This window comes from Ailuropoda melanoleuca, chromosome 13 (genome assembly GCF_002007445.2).
Source record: "Ailuropoda melanoleuca isolate Jingjing chromosome 13, ASM200744v2, whole genome shotgun sequence".
NCBI lineage: Eukaryota > Metazoa > Chordata > Mammalia > Carnivora > Ursidae > Ailuropoda > Ailuropoda melanoleuca.
In genome coordinates, this window is record NC_048230.1 from 38947103 (window position 1) to 38972948 (window position 25846).

Below are 25846 nucleotides of genomic sequence, written 5' to 3' on the forward strand. Positions count from 1 at the left end.
GACGCGGGAGGCGCCGTCGGGGCCCTCCCCTTGCCCCGCCTCCCGGTCAGCGCCCTTGGCCGCGGGCGCGTTGTTGGTTTCGGGTTGTCAGGCAGAGGCGGCGGTGCAGGGAGACTGCGAGGGACCCGGCGGCGGTGGGGGTGCGGCTCGGCCATGCCCGTTGTCGCGGCCTGAGCCCCTCCACTCGCCGCAAGCATGAAGGACAGCGGGGACTCCAAAGACCAGCAGCTTATGGTGAGACCCCGACAACTTCCTTCTCGCCCCCATTCGTAGCCCCGGAAACCCAGCCTCTGACTTGGCCGAGGTCACAGCTGTCCGGTCCCCTCACCCCCACTAAGAGGACACTGAGGGTCAGGGTTGGGACTGTCCGAGCAACTTTCCCCAAGTCCTGGATGTCAAGAAGGAAGGTATCATCCTGCTGAGGCCTGAAAAATCAGCCTAGCTTCAACCTCACCCCCCCTTACACCTTACCTCCAAGGGACCCCCTATCCCCAAAGCTTGTGCGGTTGGATCTCTGGGGTGGGACTGGTCTCTGATCTAGAAAAGCTGGAGGCAGGGTGGGCTTGACCTACCTGCCCAGAGAAGGAAAGGGGGAGTTTCCCTGTGGCCAGAGCTACCCTGGTGCTGTGGGGTCGGGAGTTTGAAGGGGCTGGGAATCACAGGTGAGCAGACAGGAGCCGTGGGAGCCAGAGTTGCGGGCATGGGTCTGAGAGTGGCTGGTTATTTGGATGCAGCAGAGATGCTGTCCGATATTTCACAGAAGTGTTGGAAACAACCAAGATGTACCCCGTCCCTGAGCCCTGGGGGCTGGGACAGCTGAAGGGGTGGGGGGGCTCGGGGGCAAGTAGAGACTGAAGACAGACCCCTGGGGTCTGGGTGGCTCAGTCAGTTAAGTGTCTGACTCTTGATCTCAGGGTCATGAGTTCAAGCCCCATATTGGGCTCCAGGCTGGGTGTGGAGCCTACTAAAAAAAAAAAAAAAAGACAGGTCCCCGATTATCACTAGTGCCATATTGAAGCAATAAGGTGACCACAAGCCACTTCCCCTTCCACCCCTCTCCCCATCCCCTAACTTCCGAGGCCTGGAAAGGGAGGGCTCCATCCCCAGCAGGTGGCTGGTAATGGAACTGGAGGATAATGTCACCCCCAGACAACCTGCCTCTATGGGGTGAGCTTGTGGTTTCAAAGAGGAGCTTGACCGCAGCCCCAAGAAAGCCTCAGGCTCTGGAATATTCTCTTTGGTGGTTTAGATGTGGCTCTTGAAAATGGCTGCTTTGGCCTGCGCGGTGTGCCCCCAGGGCAGGGATGGAGGGTCCTCCCTCTCCCACCCTTGGAGTTTGGCCGAGGAGGCCGGTAAAGCTCTGACGGACAGCAGAGGTCCCTCAGAGAGTGATGTTCTTACTCGGCATGAGGGTCAGTCAGTGATACCCACACATTCCGCAGGCATTTCCCCTTGGTCAGTAGAAGAAATGCACCCCCTTGTCCTTTGGGGGAGACCCATGCCCAGGATGAAGACCCACCAGTTCTTAATGGCTGGAGAATCAAGAGAGGAGGGAGTGCCCCATGGTGCTGTGCAGGGTAGGAGTGTGGCCAGAATGGCAAGGGGAAGCTCCGTGGGCCCGGCCACCCCGCCGTCAGCCAGGCCTGCACCTCCCGCTACGGTGTATTATTCACGGCCGCACGGCGCCAGTGCCAGGGCTCCAAGTTCAAAGCCCTGGGGAGCTGCAGGTGCTTAATTTGGGCGTGTGACTGATGCAGGCTGGAGGGGCAGACTGCTCTCTCCCCCGGGACTCTCCCTGAGGCCCAGGCTCCCCGGAGAATTTCGTAGATTCAGAGGGCGCTCACATGCCGTGGACCTGCCCCCCTCCTCCCAGGCGGTGGTCTTGAACCACTGAGTTTTCCTGAACACCAAGGAGGCCTGGGATGGCCACACAGGGGAGAACCCAGGGGGCTTGCCCAGGGGTATCCGGGGTCCTCTTATCCTTCTGTCTGTGCAGCCTGGCCCTCTCCTTCTAACCTCGGGGGTCTGGCCTTCTCTCCTAGGTGGCGCTCAGGGTCCGGCCCATCAGTGTGGCAGAGCTGGAGGAGGGAGCCACCCTCATCGCCCATAAAGTGGACGAGCAGGTACGCAGGGCTGTGGCCAGGAGCCCCAGGGCAGGGCAGAGGTGTGCTCACACGTGGCAGGGCGGGCACCTGCTCGCCAGGTGGGGGCAGGAAGGGCCCCTGTGGCTTGCAGCATCACCCTTCCTCCGTCCACTGAACTCTTGGTTGTGTCATTGATGACATTGTCAAGGAAGCCAGGGTTCTTCTTCCAAGAAGCCTTTGCAGATTGATCCAAGGAGAGCTGAAAGCTTCCCTGGCGTGGGTGGGCCCTGAGCTTCCCAGTCCAGCCGTAAAGGTGTCACATACCGTCCATGTACCCATGACATGACTTCCCCGCTCAACAGGCCCGCTACACGTGGAGCGTGTCTGCTGTCCACGTGGTCTAGAACTAAAGCCTACCTGCGGTTCATGTTTTGCAAAGACTGTTCGTGTTTTGTAAAGTCTTGGGGTATCTGGTTGCTCTCTTGGTCCTCATGTCTCTGTGATGGGGTGGGCAGGGTGAGTCCCACCCCCATCCGCACAGGGGGCAAATATTTACCAAGTAGCCACAACACACCGGGGCAGTGCTCGGAGCTGGAAACCACAGTGAGCAGAAAAGACCCTTCCCTCGCTCCGGTACCTTCTGGTCCCGCACAGGGAGACAAAGTGCTCATCAGAGAATTAACCCCAACAAGGGCTGCAGAGAAACGCGTGGCGCTGTGAGGGGGGCTGGAGCCAGCACAGAGGTCCGGGAGGGCTCCCTTAGGAGATGGTGCTTGAGGTAAGACAAGAGAGGAGAAGGGTCCTTCAGAGGTGCATGGAGGGAGACACTTCAACCAGAGGGACTAGCAGGTGCAAAGGCAAAGGGTAACAGAAGAGGCCCGTGTGGCTCCAGCAGGAGAGAGAGGGCGCAGAGGCGGGAGGAGGCCGGGGACGTAGCAGCGGCCAGACTGCACACTCTTAGACCATGGCCGGGTTGTCTGTATGGGTGGACAGTTAGGACACAGGTGCTGGCCTGGGGTGGGCACAGCGGTGGCAATGGCTTGGTGGCTGCTGCTGCTGGCTTCTCCTGAGTGTTGGGGCTCATCAAGACGGCAGGATACGCTGGCGACTCAGAGAAGTCCAGTGACCCCGCCCCATACAGAGAAGGGTACACGTGGGCACGTGCTGCGCCCGGGCCTGGGTCCAGCAGGCTGGACTCAGGAAGCCCAAGGGCCATGAGAAGTGAGCTGGAGGCAGACCGTCCAGCCCGCAGTGCGCACCTGCCTCTGGGCTCCCCTGGGGACAGGTGTCCCCTCCAGCCTCTTCCCTCAGCTCCGATGGGCACAGCAGAGCCTGGTGGCTCCAGCCTCCTGATTTCTCTTTTTTTATTTTTTAAGATTTTTTTATTTGAGAGAGAGAGAAAGAGAGAAAGGAGGAGAGGGAGAGGGACAAGCAGACTCCTCACTGAGCACAGAGCCCGACAAGGGGCTCAATTTCAGGACCCCGAGATCATGACCGGAGCCAAAACAGAGTCGGACGCTTAACCGACTGAGCTGCCCAGACACCCCTCCTCTGTTCACTCTGGGAAAGGGCAGCCTTCCTCGGAGAAGCAGGGGATGACTGGAAGGACCCTATGTGTCTGGGTAGGCTGGGCGGGAGTGGGGTGAATACACCTGACCGTCATGCAGGGTCGGTTCTGCTGTTGCCAACTGCATGGCCTTGGATGGGCTGCTTCTAGGAGCCTCAGCTGGCTCATCTGGAAGTGGGGATGGCAACCAAAGTGCCCTCTCTAGAGGGTCTTCGTGGGTTAATGATGCTCAGTGCTTCCCCAGTGCCTGGCACACAGTAGGAGTTTAATAGCTGTGAGTGGACATCAACTAGCGACTGGAATCTCCCCAGAGCTGCCGGGTTGGCTGATGAGAGGGGCCAGCCTGATGAGCCAGAAACCTCCCTCCAGGCAAGGGCCACTCCCTGTTTGTCCAGCTTGTCCCCAAGAATATCAGGTCCTCAGGGCTGGGACAATGATGGCTCTCTTTCTCTGGTTCCTGGCTCCCGGCTGGCGTGGGGGCTGAGAGATATTAACTGGTGTCGATGGAAATGCTCTGGTCTAGGGTACAGCCCACTGTGTGCCCACACACGCCAAACACTGGCTCCTTTCTGTCCCTGCAAGTGGAGAGGGAGGGTCCGGCCTGATCTGGCCGAGCTGTGTCTCTGAGAAGGTTCTGGGCCAGGCAGTCCTAACAGGGCTGTTCCTTTGTCAGCTGAGAGATGCAGGGAGGGTCGTCTGAGCAGCGTGGGCTCAAGGCTGTCAGCACAGACTCCAGGTCCTGCGGGGAAAGCGCTGGGCTTGTGGCCTCGAGTGCCTTCTGTGCCCACTGGGCTCAAAGATGGCCTGCCTGGCCTGCCTTTTTGGGAGTAGCCACTCCCTTGCTTGCGACCATCACGGCCCGGGTGGCCTGGTGCAACAGAGGCCTTCCCCAACCCAGCTTCTTCTGGCCTGGGGCTCCGGGCTCTGCCTCACCTCTGTGTTGGGCGGGTTACTTTTCCCCTGCTCGTGCCGTCGCGGGCCTGGGGTGAGAGGAGACACTGCGTGGAACATCCCAGAGGTCACTGTTGAGAGCCCAGCCTCCTGGTGGTTGGCAGGGAGGCAGATCGTGCCAAAGCCCACCTATCAGTGGTTCCGAGTTGGGAGAGGCGGACCGAGGACTCAGCCACCCACTGGCTTGGGCCCCCATGAGGGGTCTTAGGACAGCCTCCCTTAGGGCTATGCATGGTTCTAGAGACGCGCAAGGTTGTAGCAACAAGGTTCTGTAGAGGTGGGCACTCCCACAGGCAAAGTGTCCTCCGGGGATAGGAGGCTGGTGTGCCTGGATTCTGGGGAAGCTGGGGGGAGGGTGTGGATTTGTAAAGGGGGCCGTCTGGGTGTCTTGGCAGGCTTGTGGTCTGAAGGCCCCCTTTCAATCCAGGACCAAAATCATAAGACCTTCTCTGGAGGTTTTTGGAGGCTAATGTATGCACAGTGCTTCCAAGGGCCTGGCATACAGTAGGGGCTTAATAGAGGTTAGTTTATGTAAGGATTGAAATAAAGGATGGTTTTGAGCCTAGAGGTGAGTGACACTTGGCCCACCTCCTGCCTTCCCGCCTCCCGTGTCAGAGCTCTCAGCCCAGTGGTCCCTGAATGGTCACGTCCCCACCTGGATGTTCCGGGAAGAACACTGCTAGCTCCTGAGGTGGGGCTGGACCCTGACACCAGACCCCTCGGGGGTGCCGTCGATGACCACAAAGGGGGGGCAGGGGCAGGATGAGAGGCTGCTGGGGCCCGGAAGTTCCTGGGTAGAAACAAGCAAGCCCACAGCCTGCTGACCCTCCTCCCAGCTTTCCAGGCTGTTTACCTACAGGATTTAAGTCACTTGACAATATGTGTAATCCCACAATTAGCCTTTATCTGCTCCAAGTCCCACTGTCACCCCTGGGCTCCTGGGGTCCCGTCTGAGGAGCCACACCCTGGCCCTCAGGCCCTGGGCGGCCCCCAGCCTCTTTGTCCTTATCAGAAGACAGGGTATTTGGAACCTGTGCCCCCTGCCCCCCAGCCAAGGGCTGTTGAGAGGCTCACAGGAGACGGTGTGAGGGAGAGCCCCAGCCACACACACAGCTCCTGTGAGAGAGAAGACATAAGGTGACCAGTGCCAAGGGTCAGACATGAGTACTGTGGGGGGGGCAGCCTGCCTTCAGCCCACTCCCCTACGTACCCACCCTCCGGACGCTTCTCGGCCAGCCCGTTGCCCCAAAGAGCTGAGCCTGGTGGGGAGAGACTGGGAAGGGATCAGAGGGTTCTCTGCCATGCGCTGCCCCCCCAGCCCTCTCCCCACTCCACCTCCCCAGCGCCTCCCCGCCCTGGCGAACCACTCATCGACCTCCCGTCTCCATGGATCCGCCTCTCCTGGATACTTCACGTAAATGGAATCTTGCACTCCGTGGTCCTTCGTGTCTTCGGGCTTCTGTCACTGAGCATCATGTTTTCAAGGGTGGTCCCCGCTTCTTGGCTGTTGTGAATAAAGCGGCCAGGACGTAAGGATCCTCGCCCCTCGTGACTGGATGGGTGCGAGGCAGGCGCTAGTTCAAAAGGCCGATGTGTGTGGCCCCACTTGTCCCAGAGATTCAGCGAGTCTGGGTGGTGCCTGGGAGTCTGCCTCTTGCTCGCGGGGGGGACTCCGATGAAGGTGTTCGCGGAGCCGTGAGAGACGCAGCCCTGTCTGTATCCTCGAGGTCATGCCTCCCCTCCTCCTGGGCCTCAGGGCCCTCGGATCCTGTAGGCAGTGGGGGCCTGGCCAGCTGTGGCTCTGTGCTAGGCAGCCCGCTGGGCCCTGGTGGCTTTATGAGCTCAGTGGGCTCCTCTGTGGTCCTTTCCGGCTCTAGCCTGAAGGCGACACCTTCTTGGGATCAAAGTGTCCATTCTTGAGCGCTCATAGGACGGTACATTTACAACTAGAAATATGACCAGTGACAAATTCTCCTTAAAGATAAAGCAAACAAAAATCCAGAAGCAGCCTCACAGGGGGGATACCCACCTCAAGTCAGGCTTTCGTTTGGTTCTGCCTCGTGTACACCCTGAGACTAAGGGGCTCATGCCGGGCTCCCTGGACTGCATGTAGAGTCCCTGAGCCTGGGGCCTTCCCGGATTCTGATTCTCTGCTGGCGCTTCCTGAGTGGTCTGGGAATGTTACTATGATTTCTTCTTTCAAGGCGACGGCCCTGTTGGCCCTCCCGGACTTCCAACTGGGAAGACCTTGGGGCCCAGAGAGGTGATGCAGTTTCCTCAAGGTCACATAGCAGTGTTGACCCTAAGCCAAATTTAGGGCACCCCTTCCCTTGGAGGTCTTCACTGCCAGTCTTGGAGGCTTGAGGAGGAATGATCTGGGTTGGAGGTTTCCAACTGGGGAAGATTTTGTCCTCCGGGGACATCTGGACATGCCACACCTGGGAGGGAGTCGTGTTACCGGCATCCGATGGCCGGTGATGCTGCCAAGTGCCTGCGGTGCACAGGACAGGTCCCTGAACCGTGATCCGGCCCACAGTGTCCGTGACGCCATGACTGAGCCATGCTGGCCTCGGTCTCGCCCTCTGGGAGCCAGGAAGACGCCGATGCACCTGCAAATGTGATGAGAGCACCAGCGGCTTTAGCGTGTGGAACAGGCAGAACTGTCACACTTTGTTCGGGGTATTTCTCACCTAGGAGATGCCAGCTGGGGAGGAGCCCGTCCTTCACCAGCACAGAGTTTACAGACGCCCTCCCCTAGCCTGAGGTCCCCCCTACTTCCCTGTGGATCTCGGGTTTCTGGGCTCCACATCTGCACTGAAGGAAGAGCAGGTCTGAGAGGGAGGCAGTGGGGGCCTCTGCGGAGTCAGGAGGCCTGGCCCTGCGGGGGCAGAGCCCACCTTCCCTGCTCCTAGCCCTGCCTCCTGCCCTCTCGCCAGCCTCCGGAGGCCCCACGTCCCCACTGGAGCGTCCCGGGGGCAGGTGGCCAGCGTGCCATGGGCGTGAACATCAATGACCCAGGGACTGTGAAAGAGAGGGCCCCCCAAGTGGAGCCCACCACTTCCGGGGGCTGAGGGAGGGGCTGGCCGAGGCCCCGCCCCCCTCAGGTGCCCACAGGCCTCCCTCCCCCACTGCTGGGAAGCCCGCCTGGGGTGGTAGAGGGTTTGCAAGGCTGATGTAAGGAAGTACCGCAGACTAGGCGACTTTAACCACACGCATTGATTCTTACACCGTCCTGGAGGCCGGCGGTCTGCAGGGTCGGCTCTTTCTGAGGGTCCCCAGGGACGGACCCGTCCAGGCCTCTCTCCTCGGCTTGCAGATGGCCGTCTTGTCCCTGTGGCTCTTGAGGTCCTCTTCCTTCAATGTCTGTCTATGTCCAAACTTCACCTTTCCAGAAGGATACCGGTCGGACCGGATTTAGGGCCCACCCTCCTCCAGTGTGACCTCAGCTTAGCTAGGTGCCTCTGCTATGGCCCTGCTTCCAAACAGTCGCGCTCTGAGGGTCTGGGGGGTAGGACTTCAACATTTGAATTTGGGGAGGACACAGTTCAGCCCATACCAGGTGGGCATTGGCCCAGCCAGGCTACCTTTGGTCCACTCATTCGCTCGGGAGGCAGGGGTGGGCGGCCTGGTGGTCAGGAGCCTGGGTCCTGGGACGAGACGGCTCTCAGTCCAGCCAACTCTGTGCTTGGCTGTGTGGCTTTGGGACATTACCAATTCGATTCCTCATTACGACAGAGGGATCCTAGGAGCGTCTGGGAAAATGTGTGCAAAGCACTTTGCACAGCACCTGGTACACACAGAGCTCCCCCAAAGGCAGCTTTATTCAGCAAACATTCCTCAGGCATATGCTGGGCGCCCGCCAGGATGACTTAGGGGGTGCGTTGGAGGCTGTGCTAGGGCCGGGGACAGCATGTGCTCACGGAGGGGGCCGGACGGCTCGCCTCTATGGCCATCTTGGGCCCGTGCTCTGGAGATTCCGGGAGCAAGGACAGGAGGGAAAGTCCCCTCACCTCTCATCTCTTTGCCAACTCCTGCTGATCCTTAAGACTCGGGTCAGCACCACCTCTTCCAGGAAGCCTTCCTGTTGTGGTACCGTGGATCAGTGCCCCTCCCTACACTCTGACTGCCTCCTTAGAGTCAGACATGGGAAAACCACATCTCTCTCTCACTCCCTGGGCCTCGCATACTGCCTGGTACGTAGAAGGTTCCCCTGCCCTGCACGCCCTGTGCTGCTCTCTGGGGCAGCAGCCCAGAGCACCCGTCCCCAGCCCTCGTTCACCTGGCCAAGGGGCACAAGGCCTTCATTGTGTGCCAGAGTGGACAGGGATGGGGGTGATGCTTGGGAGGTGGGGCGTGGGCTGGGGCCCCAGGCAGATGGAGACCCAGACAAAGACCTCTTTAAGAGGGGTCACGGCAGCTGTGCTGACAATGTACTGATTCAGGGCCCCGGATTTCAAAGGAACCAAATGTCCAGGGTGGCATGAACTTGGCAGTGCCCAGAGGTTGTTTGAAGGTGACCAGGGGTGACAAGCATCAGCACGTGCTGCTCACCCTCCCCTGCACAGAAGGCCCCAGAGGGTGTCCCTGAGGTTGCCGGCACCCGACGGGTGGGAGCTGGATCGGCTGGCCGGGGTCCTGTTGCCTCCCACTGGGCCCCGTGCCAGGGGACTCGTAGGCGGTGTTATCTTCATTTGGGTCTGAAACTTGATCAGGGCTTATGCTGCTGGCTTTGGGGCCTGAGACAGGAACTGGATCCCGGAGGGGGCTGATAGGGCACCGGGGCTGACGCCCTGAGGAGGTGGCTGGGGACAGCTGGGCACCCCAGGGAACAGCTGTGGGCCCAGATGCCCCATGCTCAGCTCACCCAGCCTCTGGCAAGCTGTGAGGGGGCCACGTCAGTGGTCTCATTCTTTCCCTGCACAAAGCCCCTACCCAGCGGGTCTGGAGCTGTCCCCCCTAACTGGCTTACCTGAACTTGCCTAGTTAGATGAGCCTTCCGGGTGAAACTCCTGGGGCCAGGCCTCCCGGGGAGATGCCTTACCCCCTCTATCCTCCCTCCTCCATGACAATCCCTGGAGAGGGCCCTGCTGGGACCCCGAGGTCTTAGACTCGTCTACTTGCAGTGAGCACAGGTGTGTACCTACCACAAGCGTCCAGGTAGTGAAGGAGCGGGGCTTGACATCAGCACGCACCTAAGCGCTGAGAGGAGTCTGGTGGGAGTGCCAAGCGGTGGCCTCCCAGGACTGGGCCCCCTTAATCCTGGTGCTCAAAGGGAGTGCACCCAGAGGGACCCACTGTGGATCTCCCAACCCCACAGTGCTGGGCTGGGCTCCGGGCTGGGCTCCAGGCTGGCCTCCTGCTGCCTCGCCGTCAGCCCCCTCTGTCCCTCAGGGTGACTGCCCCTCATGCCTTGTCTGTTCTCAAGCCCTTTTCAAGGCTGTCACTGGCTCCAGCTCCCCTTCTGGCCCAGGAAGGGAGCTCAGTCACAGTCTGTGCAATCTGGGACAGCACTTGGACATCCCATCCTCCGCAGTGCCTGGCCCTCTGTTAGGACTCAGTTTACCTCCTTGGTCAGCATCTTGTCACCAGAGTCAGATTAGGTAGGGCCAATGTGCACAGCGGGTACTGGGGCCTCACTTAGCTGGGGGACACCCTCCCACCGCCACACCCCACCGCGTAGGGCCCCTGAGGGAGCAGAGGGCACAGAGGGCATGCATGAGAGCAGGTTAACAATGGTGGGAGCCCAGGAGCCAGACGGCCAGGGCTCCGGTCCTGGCCCCACCATTCCTTATCTATGTGACTTGGGCCTCGATGTCCCCATCTGAGGGTAATGAGTTCTGGTGAAAGGGCTCAGTGAATATGAGCTATGGCTATTACATGCTGGGAGGAGGGGCTGGGTGTGAAGGTGCCCACTGTCTCCGTCTTTACCACCTGCGCTCCCGCTGGGAGTGGAGGGCACCATGAGAAGAACACCGCACCATGCTGGCTGCGACCACCATCTGGCCCAGGAGCACAGCCGAGACTTGTTTTGCCCTCGCTGTCCAGCATGAAGCCAGGTGCTCCCGAACACAGAGCTGCCTCTCAGGGGCACCCTGATGGGGCAGCCGGGGCAGAGGACAGGGACCCGACCTGGAGGCTCAGCTCCTGAGGGCACTCAGGCAGGCGCAGAGCCCGTGGCATCCTGGTGGCCCCCTCCTGGGTGAGGGTGGGGTGACCCGTCACCTGCATCACCCCCACTGTCCCTCGTCACTTCTTCTTGAATGAGGACCTGGAGCACTTAGTATATGCCCAGTGCTGTGCCCACACATGCCACACACATAATCTCATGGGCTCTTCATGGCCCTGCAGGCAGATAACATTCCTGTCCCATCTGGCCAGGGAGGAGACCCAGGCCCAGGCAGTTTAAAGTGGTCACACAAGGCCACTCTGCTGACAAGGGTAGGATGGGCATGCAGACCTTGCCCTGATTTAGTCTCCGGCCTTGTCCTAAATCCCCCTGACTCCAGCCCTCCCACCCATCTTTGAATGTCTTCTGGCATTTTCATCAGTCTGGGCACTGTCCCTCCGCACCACTCCCCTAGGCCAAGAACCTCTGGCCAAGACCCAGCCTCCTTCCTCTGCACCTTCCCTCAGAATCCAGGACCAGGCTTAGCATTCCCAGGACACCTGGGCCAAGGGAGGGGCAGACTGGAGCTGGGTGTGGAAGAGGCTTGGAGTTTGTTCTGGAAAATGGGTCCCTTGATCACCCTTGGAGCAGAGGAAGAACCTGGCGAGGTCCCTTGTATATCTCCCAGCCCCACACAGAGGCCCTGACCCTGCAGGAAGGGGAGCCCAGGATGGCCAGTCTGTACCATCATCCTGGCTTCCAGCCCTGAGCCCCTCCTCCCACCACCAGCTCAGGCTTGAGACTGCAGGGACCTTGATAAGTCACCCCAAACCCCCCTCTCTGACACCAGTGGACAGTCCCCCAGCCCGGCCCACTTTCCTCACCCCTGTCACCCCACAGTCAGTGGCTATTTGCTGCCTCCTGGGTCTATGCACTGGCTGAGGCCAGGGTGCAGAGGGGTGCGGCAGGGCAGGGCCTCAGGTGCCACACAAAAGTGGCAAAGGGTCTGCAGACTTTGAACCCGGATCCCAGGTTTTGACTCCCAGTTCCCCCACTTGCTAGTACGTGAGCTTGGTGAAGTGACTTCTTTGGGCCTCGATTTCCTCACCTGTTGAGTGGGAATAATTATGGGCCTCACCACCTGGCCTTGGAGTGGGAGGTTAAGTGAGTCCATGTGTCTAAAGTGCTTAAAGCATGGCGTGCCTGGGTGGCACAGCGGTTAGGCGTCTGCCTTCGGCTCAGGGCATGATCCCGGCGTTATGGGATCAAGCCCCACATCAGGCTTCTCCACTGGGATCCTGCTTCTTCCTCTCCCACTCCCCCTGCTTGTGTTCCCCCTCTCGCTGGCTGTCTCTATCTCTGTCAAATAAATAAATAAAATCTTTAAAAAAAATAAAGTGCTTAAAGCAGGTCCTGACATACAGGAGCTGAAGGGGCAGCCTGGGCCTGGGGCTCGGGGGCCTGGGGCTGCTCAGCTCCGGGACCTCCAGCAGGACCCACCCCACTGCTTGCCCCGTGTCCTGGATGAGGAGAGCTGAGGCCAGCGTTCACATGGGTGTGGGCCTGCGGCTCCCTGGTGACTGTCAGACCCCCCTTGGGGACTTTTGCAGATGGTGGTTCTCATGGACCCGATGGAGGACCCTGACGATGTCCTGCGGGCACACCGTTCCCGGGAGAAGTCCTACCTGTTTGACGTGGCCTTTGACTTCACTGCCACCCAGGTGAGGGAGGGCCTGGGCCTAGGGACATGCGGGAGCCCCTCTCCAACCTTTGATCCCCCCCCAAGGAGGGAACCTCAGGGGGCCCTGCCACTGACCCTAAGGCCTCCCTCCACCACTAGCTCTCTGGCTTTTCCCTCTCCCGCATCCCCATGTGTGCAAATGCGCACACCTGCAGGGCTTGTGCCCAGCCTCCCACACGGACACACTCGAGTCAGTGCACAGACCCCACCCAACACAGGTACCCACACGGCACACCCCCGGCTGGTCCCCACGGGAGCTGGAGGAGGGCGTGTGAAGCCCATCTGGTGCAGGGAGGAGTCTCGGGGAAGCGGACACCCTCCCAGGGACCCCTGTCTTGCCCATCTGGGGGATGCTCCCAGGAGCAGATGTAATGCAGCCTCAGGGCAGGGGGCCAGAAGCCAGTCGTGGGGGCAGGTGTCTCAGGTGTCCTCAGCTCTTTTTCAGGCTGGCGTCCCCCATGGGTGAAAGCAGAGATCCCCACCCCTCACTCCCCGCTCCTACTCCTCGGACTGAGAGCCCCAGAAACAAACTGCTTATGCTGGAGGCCAGGACGGCCAGGGGTCTTGTATGCTCTGCCCTGTGTGCACGGAGGCCCCTGACGGGTCTGTTCTTCCCGGCAGGAGATGGTGTATCAGGCCACTACCAAGAGCCTCATCGATGGCGTCATCTCGGGCTACAATGCCACCGTCTTCGCTTACGGCCCCACAGGTGAGGAAGGGGCCAAGACTGCGGGGCCAGATGGTATGCCCCATTCGTCCCGCTTGAGGAACAAGCCCCCTCTCCCTCTATCAGAGAACTACTCTGGCCCCAGCTGAGGCCAGAATCAAGGCTGTAGCAGGCCCCTCTGGCCCCAGAGGCCCCACCCCCAGCCAAGAATGCCAACCTGCCCTCCCCCTACCTCCTTAGCCATTTGGGGGGGGGCCAGGCTTGAGGACAGACCCAGGTGTGCCTGGAGCCCCTGCCTAGCAAAGCCGCGCTTCTGGCCCCCACCCTGCTCACCCACCACCTTGTTCTGCCCCAGGCTGTGGGAAAACCTACACCATGCTGGGCACAGACCATGAACCTGGCATCTACGTTCGGACCCTCAATGACCTCTTCCGTGCCATTGAGGAGACCAGCGATGACATGGAATATGAGGTGTCCATGTCCTACCTGGAGGTGAGTGCAGCTTAGGCGAGAGGCTCCTGGGACAGCCACACACATGTTGTGGGTCCCGCTCTGCAAAACTCTGAGGTTCAGAGAGGTTACACAACTAGGCCAACATCAAACAGTAAGTGAGGGGGCAGGGATTCAAACTCAGGATCCTAGACCTTGAAAGCCGAGCCCTGCCTATTTTGGCACACTTCAAAGTAGCCTTGACCCTGAGCCAAGACCTGAGCCACCCTTCCAGATGGCTCAGCACCTGGCTATCATCAAGGGCCCCTTCCTGAAAGCCATGTCTGCCCTGCCACCCCACCTCCAGGCACTGTGTGTGCTGGGTATAGGTGAGACCCGTATGCACGCGCAGGCTTGAACCTGCCAGCCTTTGATACCCGGCCTCAGCCCCCAGCGCCCACCCCATGGGAGTGCTACCAACCAGGCAGTGAGGAGACATCAACGGTGGGAGCGTGCAGAGGCCGCAAGGGGCAGAAGAGCCGGTGGGCTGCACTCCACCTGGCTCCGGGCTGCCCCGGCTCCCTCCGGGAGCTGATAATCTCCTGGGCGACAGCTCAGGAAGGGCAGTGAGGCTTTGCTGCCAGCCACACTGCTCCAGCCAGCACGGCAGGCGTCAACTCAGCCAGCAAGATGCACCTGTAGGGGGCAGTGCAGGGAGAAGTAGCGTACGCGTTGCCTAGCAACAAGCAGGGCTGCCCATCGGTCAGGTCCCCATCTTCTTCTTTTTTTTTTTAAAGATTTTATTTATTTATTTGACAGAGATAGAGACAGCCAGCGAGAGGGAACACAAGCAGGGGGAGTGGGAGAGGAAGAAGCAGGCTCACAGCAGAAGAGCCTGATGGGGGGCTCGATCCCAGATCGCTGGGATCACGCCCTGAGCTGAAGGCAGACCCTTAACCGCTGTGCCACCCAGGCGCCCCTGGCCCCCATCTTCTGCCCAGTGCCCAGCCGACCTGCAAAGGGATCCCACTTGGTTCTGAAACTTTCTGTATCCCAGGTTCTGGCAGCCCAGTGTTTCCCTGTGGATGCTAAAGCCCCCTTACCCCCACCCCATAGAAAGGAAGGGGTCTTTCTCCTTAACCAGAGCTTCCCTGAGAGGAGCCTGGAGCACCCAGGCTGGGACTCAGAATGTGGGAGCTCCTGTCCCCTTCTTGCTCAGGAGGGATGGGGAATCTGGTCCTTGTCTGAACCTCCTGCCTTTAGTCTCCCATGAACACCTGTCCCCCACCCACCCCCCTGCCCCCGGCCCCATCAGATCTACAATGAGATGATCCGGGACCTGCTAAACCCCACTCTGGGGTACCTAGAGCTGAGGGAGGACTCCAAAGGGGTGATCCAGGTGGCTGGAATCACCGAGGTCTCCACCATCAACGCCAAAGAGGCAAGTCTTGCACAGCCAGCGGGGTGGTGGAGAGGGCCATTCACCCCCCTGTGGGGCAGGAGGGGACAGAGGGCTGCAACCGGGGAGCCACTGCCTGCTCAGCTGGGACTGGGGTGGGGCTGGGGCAGACACAGACAGTCCTATAGCCAAGCTGGGGGCTCTCACCCACCTCCATGGCCCTGGCTGAGCTAACCCTGGCGGATGCACGGGGCAACCAACCTCCAGACTGGCCCCCCTACCTGGGCCTCTTCCCAGCCTCCAAGATGCAGGACGTGGGGGCAACCCCACAGATCCCCAAGCGTGGCGCTCTTCCCACCCACCCATCCAGATCATGCAGCTGCTGATGAAGGGCAACCGGCAGAGGACCCAGGAGCCCACAGCTGCTAACCAGACGTCCTCCCGCTCCCACGCCGTGCTGCAGGTGGCCGTGCGCCAGCGCAGCCGGGTCAAGAACATTCTGCAGGAGGTGCGGCAGGGCCGCCTGTTCATGATTGACCTGGCTGGCTCTGAGCGCGCCTCCCAGGTGAGGTCAGCTCCCCCAGCATTGGGGAGAATGGTTTTGGGGGCCTGGAGAGAGGGCAGGGAGGCTGACCTCCCAGCTCCCCCAGGAAATTGGGGGAAGGCCATCCTAGGCAGAGTGGGGACGAGGGGGTCCCCTGGGTAAGGGACAGGGGAATGTTACAGAGGAGCATGATGGGAAGGGTGGGGTGGGGTATCCCAGCTATCTGTGGGAAAGGGCATGGGATGGGGAGGGTTTCTCCAGGAAGGAGACTGGCGGCCCTCGACGAGGGTCAGTGGGAATGAGAGTGAGTGGGCCCAGATAAGGAGCTGGGACAGGGGAGACAAACGCCCCCTGACTCAGGAGGCCCTGCCTACCACTTCAAGGAGAGAGGAAGGCCCATCACCGTCTCTCAGAGCATTTGTCCCCGACCCTAAGTCCTGCTCGCCTGGCTGTGGCCTCAGCCTGACAGCACCACCCACTGGGTAGGCCCAGGTCCCCCTCCTTCAGACAAACTGGAAGGTTTCACGGTCCTGCAAGTGATGAGGGCAGGTGATGTCACTGCTAGCAAATGCAAGGGACAGGCCAGCGGCCAGGGAGAATGAACAGGGTTTCATGTCTGAACATGTGGGATTGGGCTTAAATGGGGGGCGGGGTCCAGAAGCACACCCCTGTCTCCCAGGAAGGCCTGAGGGCAGAGCAGCCAGGCGGAGGGGCTGGGCCCTAGGCCCCAGCTCTGGAGGCCAGGCAGCTCTGAACAGAGCTCCTCCGCCTTGACATGTCCCTGCAGGCCCAAGGAAAGGAGGGGAACCCAGCACGCTCACACACGTACTCTCGTGTGCTCACACATTCATTTCCCTACACACACTCTCTCTCTCACACACACACACACACACACACACACTTCCCTCACATTCTCTCTCTCTCTCACACACACACACACACACATACACACACACACACACTTCCCTCGTTCCCCTGAAGAAGCCCGGGGCTCCCCCTGGAGCCACGTGCCCGTGGTCATGCCAGCTCTTAGCCGAGCTGCCAGGGAAGCCTCAACCTCCTTCCATGTCATTCTCGGCGCCGTGGGGCCAGGCCCTGGGGGAGGCAAAGAGCCACACTCTCAGTCCTCCTCTGAAGCCTTCAGTCCGTCACTCTCTTGGGAGGCCTTCAGGTTCTCTCACCTTCTGGAATGCCCTCGATGACCCCTGGGAAGAGGGCGAGATGAGGCCCTGGGTCCCTGCACAGTTCGGAGCCCCGAGGGAGAGGGAGGGGCTCGAGGCCCCGGACAGCCAGGGCGGTGGTGAAGCCTGTCCCCTGCCCCACAAGGCCGCCCTTCTGCCCCCTGCCCGCCCCCAGACGCAGAACCGCGGGCAGCGCATGAAGGAGGGCGCCCACATCAACCGCTCGCTGCTGGCCCTGGGCAACTGCATCAACGCCCTGAGCGACAAGAGCAGCAACAAGTACGTCAACTATCGCGACAGCAAGCTCACCCGGCTCCTGAAGGTACCGCTGCAGCAGGGCGCTGGGCCCCCAGAGCAGGGCTGCCGGACTGACAGCCCAGAGGGCATAAGACAGAGGGCGAGCCCCCAGGGCACCTTCCCACCCTGGTTCCCAGCCCCCATGTCTGCCGCCTTCCCTCGTCCTCTTGTATGAGGGGAGGGACAGGGAAAGCTGGGAGGCCCTGACCTGGGTCAGATACTTGAAATTTCAAATGGAAATTTGGAAAAGAAACCAGTAGTGGGAAGGGGGAACAGAGGAGGCGGGCTATCTGGACCCAGGAGAGTCCATGCGATGCTTAAGACCAGCACATGTGAGTGAGTGTGTCTGTGAGTGTGTGTGACCGAGTGAGCGAGCACAGCCTGGTAGGAGCAGGGTCCCAGGGAGGGGGTCCCTCACTGAGCACAGCCCACCCTCCCCACCATCCAGGATTCCCTGGGTGGGAACAGCCGCACGGTGATGATCGCCCACATCAGTCCGGCCAGCAGCGCCTTTGAGGAGTCCCGGAACACCCTGACCTACGCCGGCCGGGCCAAGAACATCAAGACCAGGGTGAGGGCCCTCCCTGGGCCAGGACCCAAGCCCCCGGAGGGATCCCTGCTACCCCATGCCCCTCTCTCTGGAGCTGGCCACTGTGGCACTGGCCTCCTTCCCCAGACCGTGTCCCCCTGTGCCCTTCCCCGCACCTTCAACACCTGTGCACCTGCCAGGAAGCCCATGGCTCCCGAGGGCCCCCTCCCCCTTGTTCAAGGTCATGCTCCCCCTGCCTTATCCCCTTCCAGCCCCATTTTTCATTTTCGGATGCCCATTCAGATGTGGCATTTTCAAAGCCCCCAATCTATCAGGCCAGCAGCAGCCGATTCTGAGTTCTTTCAAGCGTCCCCTCCTTTGCTCTTCGAGACTAGAAGTGGCCCTGCCTGGCTTCCGAGCCCACGTTGTCACCCTCGGGCAAAGGCGTTAGAATCCCCGCTGCCTGCTGTAGGAAGCCTCTCTCACCCCGAGTGTGTGGAAGAGTGGGAATGGACACTCGCCAGATAGAACTTACGAACACTCCCGCAACGCTGCGCTTGGCCAGCCACTGTCCCAGAGGCTTTGTGTGTTAGTCCAACCCTCCAGGAACTTAATGGGAGGAGGAGATGTCCTTGAATATTGATAGTTCAGACAGTTACTAATAGTTGGCAAGTGATGCCAACAGTAGGTGCTGAGGCAGCGAGGGAACGGGGAGGTAGGGGTGGGCTGGCGGGACCTGGTGAAGCTCTTTGGGGACTGTGAGTGGGGACTCTGAAGGATGGGGAGGACATTCTAGAATGGGGTGTAGCAGTAAGTGTAAGGTTTCAAGGGCACGAAGGAGATGGTGTGTGTGATGGGGGTGGGGACAACAGGACAGTTCTTCAACCAGAGCAGAATGTTCCCGATGGAGCAGTGATCAAATGCAATTTGAGAGGGGTGCCTGGGTGGCTCAGTTGGTCAAGTATCCGACTCTTGATTTTGGCTCAGGTCATGATCTCAGGGTCGTGCATGGGCTCCTCACTCAGGGTGGAGTCTGCCTGAGATTCTCTGTCCCTCTTTCTCTGTGCTTACCCCTGCTTGTGCTCTCTCTCTCTCTCTCTCTCTAAAATAAATAAATAAAATCTTTTTTAAAAAATGAAAACTGCAGTAGTGGTAGACCCAGGTGAAGGAATTAGAGCATTTCTCCCGAGCAGTAGGGAGCCCCTGAAGGTTGATGAGCAGAGGAAGCAGCATTTTGGGAGTATGGGTCCAGCAGAGTTAGGCAGTGTGATGGGTTTTGGGGTGGGAATCCAGGGGGGCCATGACCGTCATCCAGGAAGATGAGGGGGCAGGAAGAGAAAGGAAGGCCCTGCAGGCTGCCCCCAGCATCTGGGGTCACTGGACCTGCTCTGCCCCCGTGCTGTGCTCCCCACAGGTGAAGCAGAACTTGCTCGACGTCTCCCACCACATCGCCCAGTACACCAGCATCATCGCGGACCTGCGGGGCGAGATCCAGAGGCTCAAGTGCAAGATCGATGCGCAGGGTGGGCGGGGCCAGGCCCAGGGCCGGCTGGAGCGGGGCGACATCCGCCACATCCAAGGTGTGTGCGTGGGTCTGTGTTTGTGGGAGCCCATCTCAGGCAGCCCTCCCAGCCTGTCTCTAATTGCTCAGGGGTCAGGTGGTGCTGGGTTCAAATTCCAGACTCAGGCTTTTTCTGGGCAGGTAGCCTTGGGCTAATCACTCAGCTGCTCTGAGCCTTCTGTCCTTCAAGCGTCAGACAGGACAGTGATCTCTCTTTCAGAGTCTTAACATTAATTAAGGTTAGGTGAGATCACACAAGCGAGAGACACGTGAGCGTTTACCTGTGGGGGGAGGGGCACTCTCAGGCTGTAAGGCTGTGCCCAGCGTCACTGGAACGGGTACCGTTCTCTTGTGGATTTGTGTATCTGCTGTGATGGTTTTCCAGCAGATGGCAGTGAAGTGTCTAAGGGGCACCTTTTTATAGTTGACATAAAGGTGCTGTAAGGGCTAGTGGAAACCCGGTTCATACAGAGGAGCTGGCAGTCACCTCTGGACCACAGCTGGAAGATTCAGGGTGGCAGTGGGGTGTGAGAGGAGGTAGTAATCTAGGAGGTCTTTTGGGAGGAGGTGGTTGGACAGGAAGTGGTTTGGGAAGAAAGGGATGAGGGAAGGCCCCATGTAGGTCCAGATTTTCCTGGCCTGACCCTCCCTCCTCCACTGACTTCCTCTGCCCCCCATCCTCTGGGCAGCTGAGGTCCAACTGCACAGCAGGCAGGGTGAGCAGGCCGAGATGGGACAGCTGCGGGAGCAGCTGATCAGCGCTTTCCAGGAGCAGATGGATGTGCGGAGACGCCTGCTGGAGCTGGAGAATCATGCCATGGAGGTCCAGATTGACACCTCCCGCCACCTGCTCACCATTGCCGGGTAAGCAGCCCCTGCCCTGGGGGCCTGGGACAGAGGGGCTGGGAGCTATAGCCACACGCTCTGCCCCCTCTGGTCTGACTCCCATGTCTCCCTGTGGGGGGTCGGCCGCGGCAGCTGGGAGCACGAGAAGTCCCGCAGGGCGCTCAAATGGCGGGAGGAGCAGCGGAAGGAATCCTTCACCAAGGATGACAGTGAGAAGGACTCGGACACAGGTGATGACCAGCCAGACACCCTGGAGCCCCCGGAGGTGGCCTCAGCCCGGGAGAGCATTGCCGCCCTGGTGGGGGAGCAGAAGAAGCTGAGGAAGGAGAAGGTGCCTGGGACTGGGGGCGCGGGAATGGTTTGAGAGGCCCACGCCAGAAGGGGTGGGTGGGGGTGGGGTGCAAGAGGACTCAGGCCTGGAGCTCAGGCCTCAGATCCTCTGTGACCTGGCTAAATTCCTTCTTTGTGCGTCGCTTACTCATGTATACAGGGGGAGTAGTCATGGTGCGGTCCTAGTGGGGCTGTTGGGGAGAGTCCATCAATGCCTTTTGCATACCAAGGGCTCATAAAATGGTAGTCAGTAATTTAATCAGGGTTTTCCAGATAGCGGGATCTTTCCCTTCTGTTGGGGAGCATACCCAAACCAGGGGCTTTGGGGTGCCATGAGGATCCCTGAGGGCATCAGATGGCCTGGGGTGGGGCAGATATGCATGGAGCTGATTCCAGGAGCAGGCTGTGGTCAGGGTGGCACGAAGGTGGGCACGGAGGGCCATTTAGGAGCAGCCCTGGTGGCAAGGCCCAAGACACAGCTTCGAGGGTTAGCCTCAGGATGGGGCTTCAGCCCAGAGAGAGCGGGGGAGGGGGGCTGCAGGAGCACAGACAGGCTCGGCAGAGGGGGACCAGCCCCTGGCCAGCCCGCCGCCTGGCGCTGAACCCCGCCGCCCACAGCTGGCTCTGGAGCAGCGCTGCCGAGAGCTGCGCACGCGCGGCCGGCGCCTGGAGGAGACGCTGCCGCGGCGCATCGGCTCCGAGGAGCAGCGCGAGGTGCTGAGCCTGCTGTGCCGCGTGCACGAGCTCGAGGTGGAGAACACCGAGATGCAGTCGCACGCGCTGCTCCGGGACGGCGCGCTCCGCCACCGCCGCGAGGCGGTGCGCCGCCTGGAGCAGCACCGCAGCCTCTGCGACGAGATCATCCAGGGCCAGCGGCAGATCATCGACGGTAGGCCCTGCGCTCCCGAGCCACCCGGGGGCCCCCTCGACCCGCGGAGGGTCCCAGGGACCGAGCTGAGCCCTGCCCACTCCCCCCGGCAGACTACAACCTGGCCGTCCCGCAGCACCTGGAGGAGCTGTATGAAGCCTACCTGCGGGAGCTAGAGGAGGGCAGCCTGGAGCGGGCCACCATCATGGACCGGGTGGCCTCTAGGGCCCTGCAGGTGGGAGCATGGGCGCGCCTGGGCCTGGGCACGAGCACCTGCACTGATGGACGGGCTGATGCCCTAGGCAGTGCCTGCAGGCAGCTGGGGTGGGGACAGGACTAGGCTGGCCGGCACCCAGGGCGTTAGCTCCCCTTCCTTCTTTCCCCACCCAAAGCCTTGCCTTGCTGGAGTAAGGGGCCCATCGCAGGGCATTCTTCTCTGGCACTTGTCCCTACCCAGAGTCTGAGGGTCAGGGTTAGCTGTCTGAACTGTCACAAATGGCCCCCGATGCCCTCCCGGGAGACCAGGCCATGCGGCAGTGCCACTGTGAGCCAGAACACAAACCCACCGCTCTCCCCAAACTCCTAGGCCACGGTACAGCCCTGGTCACCGTGTTGCCTGTCCCCCTGTGCTGTCCCCTGCTCCAGGAACGAGTCTTCTGAGTGCCTTCCCCCTGCCACCTTCCCTCCCCAGGACACCTCCTTGCCCAAAATCACTCCGGCAGGAACCATGCTGACACCGGAGTCAGACCCAGAGAGCGTGAAGACGCTGAACTCTGAAGTTCAGCGCCTGCAGAACAGCGTCCTCCCTCCCCTCAGCACAGAGAGGTGAGGCCAGAGACCACTTCCAGCCGGTCCTGCCAGCCTGAGCCACCACCTGCCGAGCCATAGCCCAGGGACACCGGCCCGGATCGGGGTTAACTGGGGAAAATGGGGCAGCAATGAAAGGGAGGAAGTAGCATTAGGAGGAGCCAGGATGCCTGGGTTCTCTCTCCCTTCGCACAGATAGCTCTCCCCTGGGGTGGGGCTGGGACCTCAGTGGGACCAGCCAGGTCAGTAGCCTCCCACCCTCCTCTGCCAACCTCAGTGAAGCCAACCGCATGTTCAAAGCCAGTCCCCGAGCCTGGCAGGTGAAGAGTTCCTCTGTGCCCACCCCGCCCCCCATCCAGATCAGCGGCCTGGTGACCCAGGAGGTGAGCACTGAGCACCGCTGGCCCCGGGTTCCACTGCTGTGGTGGTGGGGGGGGGCCAGGGTAGACACCCAGTGGTTGGGATGGAGCCTTCCCCAAATGGCCCCCACCCCTGAGGCCCCGCTGTCTCTGCTGAGTAAGACATGGGGTCCCTGCTGAGTCTAATGCCTTTCTCTTCTCAACCACTTCACCTGCAGGCCCCGGCTCAGGACTGCCTGGTCAGCCCAAGCAGCCGGATCAGCTCTTCCCCTGACAGCAGTGAGAATCTGTCGGAGATCCCCTTGTCCTACAAAGGTGTGGCCCCTGCCAGCCCTGTCAGCGTGAGCCTGGCATCGTCTAAACTGTTCGGGTCACCCGGGCCATGCCCTCCTGCATTGCTGGATGCACCCACGCCTTTGGTGCTACCCATTCTAGAAAGAGGCTCCAGTGCCCAGAGAGGATTAACCACCTGCTCAAGGACACACAGAGCTGAGGGCACAATCAGAAGTCAGATCGAGGAGCACATGACACTTAGGATCTTGTCCCCCCTTCCCACCCAGTAATAATTCTAAGAACAAATAAAGACAGCATCCCTACCCCCTAAGCCCATTTTCTCAGTTAATCCTCACAATAATCCTATGGGCTTAGTTTCACCATCCCCAACTTACAGATGAAGGTAAGGCTCAGAAACTGGCCCCAAGTTTCTTAAATAGCAGGCAAGTGGGAGTACTGCGATTGGGACCCAGGCCTTCTGGCTCTGCTCATTTCCTGCCTTGGCAGGAGACGGGGTGTGGGAGGTGTGGGAGGGGGAGGAAGATGTGGTCTTGACCCCCTGGTTGGTTGCCTCTTCTGTCCCGCTACAGAGAGGAAGGAGATCCTCACCGGCACCAAGTGCATCTCGGTGAAGGCTGCGCGGCGTCGCTCGCGGGCTGTGGGCACGGAGGGGCGCCACCTGCTGGCACCTGCTGGGGAGCGCAGCAGCCTGTCTCTGCACTCGCCGAGCGAGGCTGACGATTCTCAGCCAGCCGGCCCTCTAGCCTGCAAGCGACCTCCCAGCCCCACGCTGCAGCATGCTGCCAGTGAGGACAACCTGTCTAGCAGCACAGGCGAGGCCCCATCCCAGGCAGTCGGGCACGGTGGCGATGGCGCCGGCCCCTGGATGCGTGGCCAGAAGAAAAGCCCCAGCAAGAAACGGGAGGAGTTACTGGAGGCCAAGAGGAGGAAGCGGCGGTCCCGGTCCTTTGAGGTCACGGGGCAAGGGGTGAGGCAAAAGACAGGGGATGGGGTGTCTGCGCCCCTTTCGTTGTGGATGGGGGCCTGGGGGCTCCTGCACCACCCTCCATGCCTCTATCCCCCAGGCTGGCATAAAGCGCATACAGGGCTGGCATTCAGGGCAGATCCCTGAAGCAGATACCACACAGCTCTGACTCTCGCTGTTCTCCAACCAACACAGCTCTCCCGCCCCAAGACACACCTCCTGGGGCCCCGTCCCATGGAGAGCACCTCGGACCATAGGGTGCCAGTGTGCGGACACCCAGCACCTGGTATCCGGCATCTGGGGAAGGTCATGCTGCCTTTGGCCAAGGTCAGACTCCCTCCAAGCCAGAGCACAGGTCAGTAACAGCAAGGGAAGGAATGGGAGGCGGGGGTCCTTAGCCGGCCCAGGGAGGAGGCATGTTGAGCTCCCTGCACCTAGGGCTACCCATTGCTGGAAACTGGGTTCTCACAGAATATCTGTGGGACTGACATCTTGGAGTTGTGCCCCTAGAGAGTTCAAGGCCACCGGGTGACCAGAGAGGGAGTGGGAGGAATTCCTAAACCCCTGCCCCTGGCCCTTCCCCTGTTGCAGGTCCTGGGGACTCCTCACCCCTCGCTGTTGCCTCCAACCCAGCTGGTATTTCCCGACGGGCTGCCCGTGGGCCCCGCCTGGCTAACACAAGCACCCAGGGCAAGGACGGATGCTTCCGGCATACCTGAGGGGCCCTGCCTGGAACAGCCCTCCCGCCCCCAAGACTGGATGGGGTGTAGCAGAAAATGGGAGATGGAGGCTGGGCAGACAGGGGTCACCTGTGAGCAGGAGCTCAGGATCTCAGAAGGCTGGGGCTCCTGAGACCAAGGAATTATGAGGGTGCCTGCCCACCACCTCCATGCTTTCAGCGCTGCTGGGGAAAGGAGGTGAACTCAGGAGGCACAGCCAGGATGACAGGGCTTCCTGGCCTCCCAGCCCTGGATAGAGCCCTGTTGCCAAAACCCTGTAGAGACCTGTGGCCGGACTCAGCTTTGGAGATGGGAGGGGGAAAGGAGCTGTTCATGGGACAGGGCCCCTGGGCCCACATCTGGGGCAAAGACATCCCGGATTGTTGGGGAAGGAGCCAACATCACTTCAAATACTATGGTTGGGGCAGAGGAGGGAATCTGGTTTCGTTACTTGGCAGTGTAACAATAAAATCCCATTTGGGTCTTGATGGTTATGTTGGAAACTAGACCTTGTCTGGAAGGTGGGGTGGCCATGACTGATTAAAAGGCAACCCAACTGCCTTCCTCCTCCCTCCCTGACACCCCATCTCCCTCTGGCTGGTTACACTGCAGCAACCTACAAATACCTGGGGGAAAAGGGTTTTCTCTAGACCATCCCCAGGAAGGGTGGGGCCAGCAAGGTCTGTTCATGCCCCATCTCACCAACCTTCATAGCTGCCTCGGCTCCCTCCTATGTGAGCTCAGAGACTTAGGGAGGCTCAGACCATTAGAAAGCCTAATGACTCCTGAATGGGGGTGGAGAGTGGTACCCTCTGGAAGTCAGGGCTCAGAAATTGCCCAGCTAAGTAAGCCTCTTGGCTTCAAGGTGCAAAAACTCCAGCAAAAGGTCCTGGAGTCCCCCAGTTTTCCCAGGCTGGCCCATTAGGTTGCTCTTACCTGCCCTGTTCCATGTGCGGGTGAGGGACCCTCGGGGAAAAGCTAATGAAAGATAGGGGAACCCCACACCTGTGGGGCCCTCCTGGGGCTGTTTTTACCTGGGAGCTGGGTGGTTCAATCATCCCCTCGGCTCTCTGAGCATCGGTTTATTCATCCAAGAGCGCTGCCTTCGAGGCAGCTGCGAAATCAGCTCCTGAAACCAGGCACCTGCTTTACCGCCCCTCACCTGGCCTCCACCCCAGCTCCGAGGCCACCAGCTCCTGGCCACCCAGGGGGCCCGTGTAGGCACCTCCATGCCTCGCACCCCTCCTGGACTCCGGGGGGCCACCCAGGCCAGGCCTCTGTTTCCCATTCCGGAAGCGTCCCCGCCAGGCCCGCTTGGCTACTTGGGGGTCCGGATGAGGGTGTGGTAGACGGGCTTGACGATGAGGTGGAGATGCAGGGCGTTCTCCACCAGGTACTCGGAGTTGCGCCGCTGCAGGTCGGCGTGCGCCAGGAAGTCGCCCGCCTCCTCGCTGCTCTGGTGGAAGCTGTAGGCGTGGCGGACCAGCAGGCGGCCGTGCTGGCGCGCCCCCACCAGCACCGTCTTCTGGAAGCTCACGCCCGCCGCGTCGCCGCCGCTGCTGGCCGGCGTGACCACCAGGCGCGGCCGGCCGTCCTCGGGGGC

The 25846-nt window shown here is 60.6% G+C and overlaps 2 protein-coding genes across 2 annotated transcripts in view; one reads left to right on the forward strand and one right to left on the reverse strand.

The window, feature by feature from the left end:
* On the forward strand, window positions 1-24692 carry KIF19 (kinesin family member 19). Its single transcript, XM_002928963.3, has 20 exons — window positions 1-234; window positions 2043-2123; window positions 12319-12429; window positions 13071-13158; window positions 13472-13608; window positions 14861-14986; window positions 15315-15509; window positions 16845-16991; window positions 17415-17537; window positions 18910-19075; window positions 19746-19920; window positions 20035-20233; window positions 20851-21121; window positions 21214-21335; window positions 21792-21925; window positions 22185-22290; window positions 22485-22581; window positions 23130-23527; window positions 23720-23879; window positions 24116-24692. Exons 1-20 carry the CDS (start codon window positions 196-198, stop codon window positions 24241-24243), a joined length of 3003 nt encoding a protein of 1000 aa, XP_002929009.1. The 5' UTR covers window positions 1-195; the 3' UTR covers window positions 24244-24692.
* Window positions 24693-25027: 335 nt separating this feature from the next.
* The window catches only part of BTBD17 (BTB domain containing 17), a 4795-nt gene continuing 3976 nt past the window's right edge, over window positions 25028-25846 (reverse strand). Inside the window, exon 4 of the mRNA XM_034640754.1 lies at window positions 25028-25837. Coding sequence (XP_034496645.1) covers window positions 25562-25837 — 276 coding nt within the window. The 3' untranslated portion in view covers window positions 25028-25561. The remainder of the gene's footprint in view (window positions 25838-25846) is intronic.